Source organism: Pithys albifrons, chromosome 19 (genome assembly GCF_047495875.1).
Source record: "Pithys albifrons albifrons isolate INPA30051 chromosome 19, PitAlb_v1, whole genome shotgun sequence".
Taxonomy (NCBI): Eukaryota; Metazoa; Chordata; class Aves; order Passeriformes; family Thamnophilidae; genus Pithys; species Pithys albifrons.
This window is the reverse complement of record NC_092476.1, coordinates 7,056,440-7,068,496: the sequence shown is the minus strand read 5'-3', so window position 1 is coordinate 7,068,496 and position 12,057 is coordinate 7,056,440. Positions and strand designations below refer to the sequence as shown.

Sequence of the window (12,057 nt, the reverse complement as noted above, 5' to 3'; positions counted from 1 at the left end):
CAAAAGGAAGGAAGTGGAATATAAACAGAGGAACAGCAACGCACAGCAAGGCTCAGAGATGGAAAACTGCTCTGCAAGAGCCATGCAGGAATATGCTGGTGTAAACGTTCTCCAAAAGGAAGAGCAGACTCTGGTGGAACTTCATGGTCTCTTTGGGGGGATGAACCTTAACAGATATTTATTTATTTAAACATTTAACATCAGGCAGTCCTGGAGAGCCCTGCTGAGAAGCATCTCTCTCACTTTCTTTCTGGAGATATCCAAGTATTGTCTGGACACATTCCTGTGCAATGTGCTCGAGGAAGACCCTGCTTGAGCAGGGAGGGTGGGCCAGGTGACCCCAACAAGTGATGCCTTCCAAGCATAAGCCATTCTGTGATCCTCTGGAGGGAACAGATCTGGGCTTCCCCAGGCTCACACCACTCAACACGAGTGAGCAGCCCCTGCCCTTTGGTAACTTGTTGGGCAGTTTGCAAAGCCCATCTGATTGAGGGGCTCCGCAGGAGCTACAACTTCTCCCCTGCAATGCTGCTGAGCTGGAAAGGAGCTCGTGCAGGTGTTGGCTGAAACAATCACCTCCACACTGCCGGAGCCAACCATGTCCCTGGCAAAGCTTTGGCACAGCCCAAAGCCTTGGCAAGGAGGAGTCTTTCTCTTTTATTTTTGTAAGTCTCAGTATATAACTCCCATAAACCAGACAGTACAGCAGCAATCCAACTAAAACATAGCTTCAGGTGCTCCAGTTCCACGGTTTGAGGTGGGGCTGGCAAGAGCTGCCCTTCCCACCTGCTCTCTGGGATCGGCAGCACCAGCCAGACATAAAATAAAAGCGAGTCCTGAACACACAAAATCCCTTCCCACAACAACATCAAAGGAGGCAGATCTCTAAATCACAACAAGCCAATAGGAAAGAAAATCAACACCTCGGGGCATGGTGGTGGGAGAGAAGACTTCAGAAGGGAGGGTGAGAGCAGAACCAGCTCTGCCAAGGATGACTTCACTACAGCAGCTCTCCTCCCTCTGCTGAGGCAGAGACACGCTTGAGTGTGGAGTCTCAGCTAAGACAAACCCACTCAAGCTGGGAGACAGCCGTGCTCAGGAAGGTGATAAGCAGAGAGAAGCCTTGTGGTTTGTAAGGAGCATGAGCCTGTAACTCTCAGACTAAGGAATGATGAAAATGAGGCTGGTTTTGCTCTCCTGAGTGTGCTTGGGAGGGGAAGTAAGAATGAGTATCTACAGCTTTCAGGAGACACAAGTGCAGCCTGAGCAATCCCTGCTGCAGCAGCAGAGAAAACCTTTACACTCTGTAAGCTGAGTTTGGCTCAGTGCAGCTCAGCCCCAGCTGCAGTTCCTGAGGGCTGTTCAGCACACAGGCACTGACACACTCAGCGTGTGACACACTGCTCACAGCCCTCAGCAGCTCCACCCAGCCCTGCAATGAGCACAGCCACAGAATTCTAAAGCAAACCACTCAAAACTCCCATGTGAGGGCTTCAGGCCACGGTTCATGGGCCAGGGAGGGATCCTTTCCCCTCAGGACATCGCTCTTGTGCACCTGAATCTCCCTCCACCTCCTCTGCTTCTCTGGGGCACTGACTGACCACAAACCAGAATGATCCACCAACCTGCATGATCATGTTCTCAGAGGGGGCTTTTTCCTCAGAACTGCAGTTTCTAACCTGTGTATCCACCTATTACTTCTGAGAGCAGCACACAAGACAAACAAGAGCGGTGAGCTATTGGCTGCAAGTTTGTTACACAAGGGTTGGCATCTCCACTCTAACTTTTTGAGAGATAAAAAGAAACCCAAGATCAAGCCGTGCCCATTTCAAGTTGCAGACAGCAAACACTGAGTCCTGGGAGCTCAGGAGCTGCCAGACACAGCCCAGTCCTGCAGGTCTCTTGCATAAGCCACTTTGGAAACTGCTGCTCCAGGTGCCTCATGGCAACTCTGCTCAGCACACCTCAGCAGAGCTCAGGAAGTTTTCTCCTCACCCCTCTGTGCAGCAGCAGAATCAAACCCAGTGACCAGCATTTTCCTATCCCTCCACTGGTGCTGGACAGTGTCGCTCCCTTCCTGTCACAGCAAGGCAGGAGCTGAACCAGTGTTCCTTAGCTCTAGTTGTAATGTATGCAAAGAAATCCAGAGGTTTGGAATGACCATGAATGCTGCAAGTCAAGGAGGAAGGGGACACATGGAAGAGAAAGGGGGGGTCAGTGGCAGGATGGGTGACATGAGTAGGATACTTGCATTTGAACAATGTTCAGTTGCTGCTGTAGTGGGATTCAACCCCAAAAACTTCAGCAGTTGCCCTGACAGGTGATTAACTGGTAAGATTGGTTAATTAATGTAGTCTCATTAGGCTCTGCCCATTTCTGCTTCCCAGCAGTCAGGGACAGGGCAGAGCTGGTACCATCTTCATTAGGATGGGGATGGAGTTAAAGCATTTGTTAAGATTGCAGGAATCAAGTCAGCAAAATAATTTAACAGAGATGTTTCCATCTTACTATTTTCATGCTTTTGAATACTTTATTGCTTTAAAAGAATGACTCCACCATCTCCCCCAACCATAGTTTCATCAGTTCCCTGGTTTATCCCCCATTGGCATTTCTGGACACACAGATCTTTTTTTAAAGCTAAAATGACTGCCAGGACAAAGTGTTTAACACATTTTAAAACTATCTTAAAGCAGGGATCCAACCTTTTATTTCTGCCTTAAGTCTCCATAAATGCAAAGTCTTGATCAAGAATGACATTAGATTACCTAAAAAACTGAAAAACCCCTCACTGAATCCTCAGAAACTTACACTTCCACTGATCTGGCAACCATCTCTCCTATCACTGCTTGTGCCCTAGAAAAAACAGGCTCTGGGTAGAAGTTTCACTTAAGAGAGATGCAGACACATCAATGACACCAGGTGTTTTTTTTAAAGACTTTTCAATTTTTATACAACAAAATTTTCAACTGAAAATACATTTTCACAACAGTGGAGCAAGCAGTGACTGCCATGTGTGCATTCACAGAACATCACGAGCTAGTACAAAGGTGGACAACATCACAGCTGGGATCAGACACTCCTCTGCTTATCTGCTGTCCAGTCTCACTCCGTGGCAAGGGAAGTGTTTTCTGCACAGGTCTTTGCAAGTGAGTTCACAAATCAAACCTCTGCAGCTTAGGGGTTCTGCATAGAAATCTTCATCCTTGAGAGATGATAACAGGGCTGTTCCAGCACAGTTTCCTCAACAGTTCAACAACTCCACACGTGGTCACTAAGATGTACACAGAGAGCACAGAGATGGCAGTGCCAGGACAAAGATGAGCCTACATTCACAGATGTAGATTGCTTCAGGTCTCTGCTACACACCTGAGCGTGGACACTGACCAGTTGTCTCTGCTTTAACTCCCCCAGAGCTGAGCTGGAGTAGAGAGGGCAGCACCAATCACAGGCTGCAAGCCTGGAGCACAACCTGGAATACACAAGGATAACACTGATAGTCCTTTACTACTTGCCCTTTTATTTTATTTTGGGTTTTTCCCCCTAAACCAAACTTGCAAGTAGGTAAGACCCTAATGCAGGAATTAACAAGCGAACTTTTACAAGCTGACTCCAGATACCACTTTCCTCCAGCACAACACACGCACTGGTTCTTCCCACAGCAAGCAAAGGCAGAGGCATTGTGGGCAGAGGTCCATTCCTGTGGGCACACAGCATGCCTGCTCCTGCCCCCAGTCTTCCAAAGGGGAACTGTGGTCTGTTTCAAGGAATCTTGCCATCCTTTACCAAAGGTGAAAGCTACCCCTCCCTTGCAAGCACAACGGCTTCAGTGACAAACAAGTCCCAAAATCCAGGCCCAGCACACCAGTCACTGCTTGGCCTTTTTCACAATGGTGCCCACAGCTGATATCACCGTGGTTTTGGATCCACTGGCACTGGTTGTCACTGTGACAACACCTGGCAGTGTTGCAGTAGTGGTGAGGATGGTGGGCTGAGCTATCGTTGTTACAGGGATGGCAGAGTCCCACTTGCTCTTCCTCTTCTGGGCATCTGTGAATTCGAGTAAATCAAGCAAACAAGGATTAGCATTATGTGAAAGGTCACCAACTCCTTCTTAACACCCTGACTGTCAACCCTTAATATACCACTGCTTGACTAGGCAACTTCCCCTCACATCAAATTTCAAATGGGGAGGAGGACAGACAACTTTGTACCTCAAGAGTCAAAGCAAAACCTTACACCTGAGCGCCAGCCAAGTGGGAGACAGGATCATCCCTGCCCCAAAGCAAGTTTAATTTTAACAGAGCAACATATCCCAGCTGCTCAGCTACAGGCACAGGACACACTCAGCAGCCTCCAGTGGTTTTTATCCCTTCCTTCTCAGTTTAAAAGGCAGGCTGAGAGCAGGAGAATGATTTTCAGTCTTTCCAAATCTCCTGAGATGGAACAGTCCCAAGAATACCCTACAACCACAGACAGCAGCAGGTTTCTTGACACACTAATAAATCTTCTTCATTCCAGAAGGAATGCCATGGAATACATGGACTAGAGGGAAGCTAATCCAACAACCCTTAGAAGAAACACTCTCTTGCTTTATATACACAATCAATAAGGAGCCTTCAGGTTTCCAGGAAGCACCAATCCCAGCTTTACTGCAGCTTAATTGGTGCAATCCCAGCTGTTCTTACCTCCCACAGTGGTACTGGCTGTCGTGGTGGTTGTAGAAGCGGCGCTTGTTGTTGTGCCCTTTTTAGTGCCAGTCACAAATTCAATCTGGGAAGGGAGAGGCATCAAGGAGAAAGATGAAAAAATAAAAAAAAAACTGTTAAGATACAGGCTTTTTTTTTAACCCATAGCACCTCTCTGTTTTTTAAAAACAGCTTTAATGTGAAGTAAGGCACTGGCCTACACATCATGCAGGAAGAAAGACTCAGACCTCAGGCTAAAGTGTATTGAAACCATGAGAGTTAAGGATTTCTGCAACCCAGCTCCTAAGTCAGATACAACAAAGATGTGTTTGCCAACTGGGATTTGATGCAGCTCAGACAGGATAGACCCTGGTCATTAAACACTGTATTTATACAGCTAGAAGTTCTTACTCTCTTTCCCTTAAGGAACATGCAAGACAAGTCCCTGCTTGCACAATTTGCTGCGACTGCATCATCGCAGGGAATGTGGCAACGAGAGCCCCAACAGCACTGCAGCCCCAGAGCTGCAGAGATGGGCATGGCTGGAAGGAGATACCTGGGTTACTGTGCAAAAAACCAAAACAAGCAGCAAGACTCAGCATGCACTGCACAAAAAACCCTTCACTGAGTATGGAGGAGCCTCCTGCGAGGTTAGATGGCAATCTCTAACATCAGGCAGTTTTCTAATGCCAGTCACTGGCTTAAAGGCAAAACAGGACAGGAATGAAATCTTTCAAAGCCTGTCTGTGTTCTCTTTGGGGCCTATATAAGAATAACTGGGCTTGTCACTCAATGCACAATGTTAAAAGAGACCCAACATTTCTGGAAATTAGATGCAAGAAGGCAGTATCAAGGAGAACAGAAAACAGATATTGTCTCACATTGAGGCATGGTGAGGAAATGAAGCTATAACTGGGCTGTGCCACCAGGCAAAATGTCAGAGATTAAAAAAACCCCTGTTCTTTATGCATTATCTTTCCTTTATCTGGCCTACTGAATACCATTTTTAGAGCTCTGCTTTAAAAATACTGACAAAACAGCAGGAAATCCAGTGGAACAAACAACCTAGGGAAAGGGACCTATAAGGAAGGCCAAACAAGTTGATCTGTGCAGCTCAGCAGAGGACATGCAAGGAGCAAGGAGAGAACCAGGGCAAAACAAGCAGCATTAGCACCGAAAAAGCAGAGCAACAAAATGGAATTCAGCAGGGAAAGAAGCAAAGCCCCTGCACCTCCATCTCTTTTGGTTCTGAGGAGCTACCTTTGTGCGTTCCTTCTTGGCCTTCTCCAATTTGTCCATTTCAATCTTCTGGGCTTTAGCTGAGAAAGATCAGAAGATGTGAAGCACTAAGAACAGTGAAAACCCATAGTTCTCTCTCTTTCTCTCTCACTTCCCATCATAAACAATCAAAACCTAATTCTGTATAGGAAATTAAACTGCCCTGAAAGTAACTACTGCTTTTTAATCAAAGCACCACAGCACTAGATTAATTATTAAGAGGTGAAAACACCGAAGAACCATTTAAATGAAAAGGCTTTCTTTCCAAACTGATGAAGCATCAGTAACATTCAGACACATCCAACCAGAATGAAGTTGTTAAAGAGCAGCATGTGATGACTTCTCATTTATAAAGGAAGTGGAGACTCCAGTGCAGTTAATTAAGTACAAAACACAAAGACCTAAGCTAGGACAAAAAAGGACAGACTTCCTGGCATTACCTAGTGCCTCGTAATACGAATCCTCTGACCAGCCATGAGGATCAAACATGTCCTAAAGAAAAAAAGTATGTCAGATTAGGGCTATTTCCACATAGACACAAAAGCCAATTCAAAAATGTTTATTGCATTTCTGTTCTCTGATGATAATCATTACTGATTTCTTCTTGTATCCCAGTGACACAAAGACCACATCAAACCTGCTTTTACGGGACCATGTTCTGCTGTGAATGAAGAAACAGCTTGGAAGCCAAAATTATGCTGGGATAAGTCATGCATTTTTCTGCTGCTCAGCTTCTATCCCCCTCAAGGAGTCTCCTTTATACCTACACACTCCAGCAGTTTTGTTCAGGATCATTACAGAGAAGTTGGAGGCACTAAGGCTCAGTGCCACACAAAACAGTTCACTCCAATGCCCAGTCTCAAACTGAAGTTGCCTTAAAGGACCTCTAAGCAAGCAGGCTCAGGAAAGCCTCAAGTAAGACTTTACACCTCTCTATTACCTTCTATCCACTCCCTTCCCAGTCCAAAGCACTGCAGCTCACCTTGGGATAATTTGTGCCGAGTTCATCAATGGAACAGAACTGGATCAGCTTCTCATAGATGCTGCAAAGGAAAAACATGAGTTCAGAACAGAACCAGCGAGGCAGAAATAAACAGAAGTGTTTCAGATGTGTCAGCAGAAAAAGACTGTCACCTCTTCACACTGCAAGAGTGGAATCACAGCCAGGGAAGCTGTGCCTGCTATGATGGACGTGGCATCCCATTAACCACAGTATTTCCCACTTCCCCCATACACCTCCCAGCTCCCAGAAAAGACACATCTTCTAAAGTACTTCATTCAAAGCCTTCACATTTAAAATCTGACCAACACACCAACACTTGCTGTTGTCTCCTAGAACACAAAGAGTTTTACTGGTTCAGTCTCAATTTGTTTGTAAGCTCATCCTTGCTCAGGATGCTTTTCCTGCTACAACTCCAACAAAGAGGAAAACTCTTGGCATTTGCTCTGTGGTGCTTTGGTCTTTTGGCTCACCTGGGATTGCGAAACTCCTTTTTCCTCTGGATGATGTAGTTCATATCCATGCCCTCTTTCACCTTCCTCTCATACAGCTTTTGAATTTTATCCTACAGGAGGGAGATTACAGGGTGAGCCAGGAAGAAAAGGAGCAGCACAACACTGACTATCAGAAGTGTACATGTGGAAACAAGCCAACTGAACCAGTGACCTCCTTGATGGGAGCAAAGATTCCACCTCTTTCCAAAGACCAGGTCTGTCTGATAGACAGACACTTTCTCCTTTAAGGTCTGACGTAGCTTCATGAACTGTCTGGACTGGTAAAGGAATTGATATCTGCACCAGCTGAAGGGTTCTGTGATTAAAGATATGCATGTAAGGCAGTAGCACAGACTCCTCTTTCCAATGTGAATCCCTTTATAGCCATGACTGCCCAGTAGAAGCCAGTTTTGAAATCCAGAGGTTCTCTCACAGCTTACAGGGGCCACCACACCCACCTTCAGCCTCAGGTGTGCTGGGCTATATGGCCCAGAAGGCAAAGTTCAGGACTCTGCCTGGGTAACAGATGAGCAGAGCCAAGTTCTGCTGCAGAACTAAACCCAGTGTGATCATCAGGCATGGCTGGTGGTGCCCACTGGCAGCCAAACACTCTTAGGAACAAAGCACTTGTAAATCCCTGCTTTGGTACAAGTGACCAGCCAGATGGAATCAGCTTCTCTTTGCAGATCACTCACAGAGTCACAAAGCCTGGGGATAACTTACTGAAGTCCCAAGGCCCTGCAAAAGGCAACTTTAACTCAGGCTGGAAATGTCAAGCAGTCTGCTCTCCAAAGAGACTACAAGATTTCAAATCAAACATGATTTTTTTATCTTTACCAGCAAGGTGGATAAAAGTACTTACAAGTATTCCTACTCTAGTGATGCTGAAGGGACAGCAAAGGCAGGAACTCTCAGTGGGAACATGGAATAAAGTGGTACTAGTAGGAGAATATCCTTAGCTATTTCCATCATCTTTTCTTTATGACAGAAATTTCTCACATAAAACAAGACCAGGGGCTGGGCCTTCACTCTTTCAGGATGGGAGAACTGAGTCAATTTTGCTTTGTTGCTTCTGGATAAGTCACTTCATGCCTCACTCCCTGGACAGTCAAGTCAAACACAGAACTGACTATTGTCTAAGGGCTTGCTGAAGCCTGAATAAGGGAGGATTGTTTAGAGCTGATATGAAACTCCTATTTCAACAACCATAAAAACAACTTTATAATACAAATTTTCATCAGGTCATCACAAAATCAGCCAGAAGAAATTACACAATCTCCACAGGCAGGGCACACATTGTAAGGTTTGAAGGAACAACTCCAAAAAGGTGAATCTGGGGAGCAGAAATGACTGAGTAGGTGTTCCCTTTTGTCCCCTCCCCGTGGAGTAGCAATATGATTCACAAGGTCCACAGATGGGGAACTGCTCAGTCAACTTTATAATAAGAAATACTCCCCCTGGTAGAGTTTAAGATACAGTTTATTAAAAGAAAGAATTTGACCCACCAGTGAAAAGCCCAGAACATTTTGCATCTCTAAGGAAAATCCCATCTCCTTGCTCAAAGTGCTCTAAGATGTGGTTTGACCTGCTAAGAGAGGACAAGTTCCCCTTTGATTTAACACAGTAAACTGCTGTGCAAGGGGGGAAATTCTGCTTTATTCTGTCTCCTCTCTCAAGCTCTGTGCATTCCTCAGATCTAACGCACCCAAGTCATTGATGTTAGAACAGTAAAATCCTCCCACAGCAGAAGGGGAGGGATGGGTGTGCCCAGGTACAGTGTGGAGAAGAAGAAAGCATCATCTAGATGGTGAGTCATTCTGAATCACCACTGCACATTAGGAACTACTTTATAGAGCATTCCAGAAATGATTCTTTACTTGTATTTCTACTGGGCAGAAAACTGGAGATAAAACTCAATGGGTGGTAACAAACAGCAGTTGCTGCTCTTTCATTTGCACTTCATGAGGAGAACACAGCAGGTTATTGCAAAGTTGGTCACTGCAATTGTTTGGGTGTGCACCAGAGGAAACATCCATTTCTCTTGTTTTGTTGCCTCTAAGTTACCAGCCTTCCCCCTAAATGTTTATCATCTGGAGACATGTAGGTGGAAAAGGAATCCAGTCATTGCTGCCTCAACTATTCCAGTTTAGGGGATTCTTGGGCCTGTATAGAAAACCATTTGTTCTTTTCTACAGAGCTGGATTTGCTGAGGTAAGAGGAAAGCAGCCTTCACAGTAAACATTGCTTCTGTGGGACCAAGAGCTGTTTTAAAGCATAAATAATCCACAGAGACTGGAAAACAGCTTTAAGCTACTTTGGTATTCCTAAACTAGAACTGCTGTAAAGCCTAGAGCATTAGCACAGGGGATTCATAAACTCAGCGTGGTAAGACCCAGCTCTAATGTTGGAGTTTTGCCCTCTGCAAAAATACTGAGCAGAGGTCTCAAATATCCCCTCTCCCTACTGAACTACAAATCTTTAAAAGAAAGAAATAGTGGACTTATACCAACCTGCAATTGGTTAGAACACCTGCCAGGAGGCTCAGGAGGGATTTTGATCTCATCTGGAGACATGTTCCGCACTCTCTCTGAAAAAGAAGCTGGAGAGAGAAAACTGGGCATGAGTTTGGGCAGTACTGAAGGAGTTTCAGCCATGCAAGTCCTTATATTGTTTTTTGTCCTTGCTGGCACCACTGTCATTGGGAATGGGAATGCTGACAACTGGCACTTGTGGTTCTTTCAAGATGCTGAGCAAGAAGGAGCTAATCTAAAGGTTTCATCTTTACAGCAGGGATGTGACGTGTTTTTATTGAAAACTACCTCATACCATGGCTCTGTGCCAGACCCACGGTTAAAGCTTCATTTGCAGGGGTCTGTTCAGCCCCAAATGGAAATGTAACAAGCCAAGCTGCTTCTCACTCCAGCTGCAACTGTTGGTAAGACCCTCAAAAGCAAAGAATCTTCTGAGGAATAAAGGCTGGGTTGTGGCAGAGATCCCTAAACCCCTGCACTGTGCACCACAAGCCCAGCCCTTCACAACTCCAGGTGTCCCACATACACTTTCAGGTCCTGCTTTGAACAATGCAGGTAACCTGGAGGTTCTGCCAAAACCTGTGCCAGGACACTCTTGGAGAGAGAATCAGACCTCGTGTGGAGGATCACTGGATCAATTCTATGCATCCTGGCTCTTTGTCATTTTGGGGAGGTAATCACTTTGGATCCCATTTAGTCCAAGACATACCTAGATGAACCAAAAAGGTTCAAGAAGGGAACAACCCTCCTCAAGGCTGTCAGGAGTTAACCACAAGAAATTACATTTCATCCTTAAGTTAACATTTCCTTAACAGGCTCTTTGATCTCTGCTTACAGAGACAAGACTATTATAAGAACAACTCGTTCTGCAGCACTGGGGGAACAGACCAGGACAGTTTGCCAGATTCCTACAGCTGTTTGTGCTGGGATACACTATTAAAGTCCCTGATTGCCCTCTAAAGATTAGTTTACAGAGTTATCAGCAAAATAAAGTGCCATGTTTCCCCCTATTGCTTGCTACTTTCCCACTATTCTAGCCAAGCCTTGGAGCAGAGATTTGTGCCACCTTTAAGCAGCTGGGATTGTTTTCAAGCATAATTTGTAGAGGGAACACGTCCCACGGTTGGTGTGTAGTGAATAAGAGACCTGACAGTAGCACAGAAGTCTTACCACCCAAATCACCCACATTTGCAGCTCCTCAGTCAACCCCTCCTCAGCAGAAACTGCCTGAACTGCAGCTCCAGCACAGCTCAGCTCCTCTGAATAATGGCCAGAAGGACAGACACTGGTGTTGGAACTCAGGGAAGCCAAGGCTACAGATAAGCAACACTACACATGATCAGTGCTACTACAGTTTCCACATCTTTTGTAAAAACGTGAAGCACTGAGGACAACACCCTCTGGAGATGCAAAGCTGGCAGGCGACCACTCATTCTGCTTGATCAACATGTTGCTGAGGGTTAAATTCTTCAGCAGTTGCCAGTAATGAACAAAAAGTGTCCTTTGGCATTTACTAAGAGGGTGCCTCTGTGGAAGAAGGAAAGCTTGCCAGAGCCCCAGCAGAAGGGCAGGCAAAGGCAGCTCCCTGACAACAAGGCAGACGTTTGTTACAGGTTACAGCTGCTGGTGGGATGGGGAAGCCTCTGGTTTAATTAGAGCTTCAGGAACTCAGAAGGACAGTAGCAAAGAAACAGAAGTGTTCATAATAGATGGCACACCAGGATTGCTGGGAAAGGTGAAAGTTGATTAATGGCTTAAGAGATTCACAGCATCAGCAGAAATGTTAAAAGAGAAAAATGGCCACTAAATCCAGACTTTCTTAAGGAAAAGAAAGGATCTAAAATAAAAAGAATTCTTAAAAAAATCAAGCCTAGTTCCAGACTAGACATCCCACTGCCTCCCTGGTCTTTAGAAATGACCAGAAGAGTCACAGAGAAACATTAATGGGAGGGGAACTGTGAGTTCAAGCTCAGGAACTCTGGGGCAAGACCTGTCTAACCAGCAAAAAAGTCAACTCATAAGAATATGTTCAGCAATCCATTCAAAGCTGCCTTGGAGGAGAAAGAACA

At 45.4% G+C, this 12,057-nt stretch overlaps 1 protein-coding gene across 3 annotated transcripts in view; it reads right to left on the bottom strand.

Annotated features, from left to right (window-relative positions):
• Positions 1-2,504: 2,504 nt before the first annotated feature.
• Positions 2,505-12,057, bottom strand: part of SAP30BP (SAP30 binding protein) — a 31,292-nt gene continuing 21,739 nt past the window's right edge. For 2 of the 3 annotated variants that reach the window (XM_071573863.1, XM_071573861.1), the window contains 7 exons: positions 9,968-10,056; positions 7,437-7,528; positions 6,946-7,006; positions 6,404-6,455; positions 5,946-6,004; positions 4,686-4,770; positions 2,505-4,047 (listed from right to left, as the gene is read on the bottom strand). In XM_071573863.1, the coding sequence (XP_071429964.1) occupies positions 3,866-4,047; positions 4,686-4,770; positions 5,946-6,004; positions 6,404-6,455; positions 6,946-7,006; positions 7,437-7,528; positions 9,968-10,056 (620 nt within the window). In that variant the 3' untranslated portion in view covers positions 2,505-3,865. The remainder of the gene's footprint in view (positions 4,048-4,685; positions 4,771-5,945; positions 6,005-6,403; positions 6,456-6,945; positions 7,007-7,436; positions 7,529-9,967; positions 10,057-12,057) is intronic. The other variant, XR_011699426.1, reaches the window with a different exon arrangement.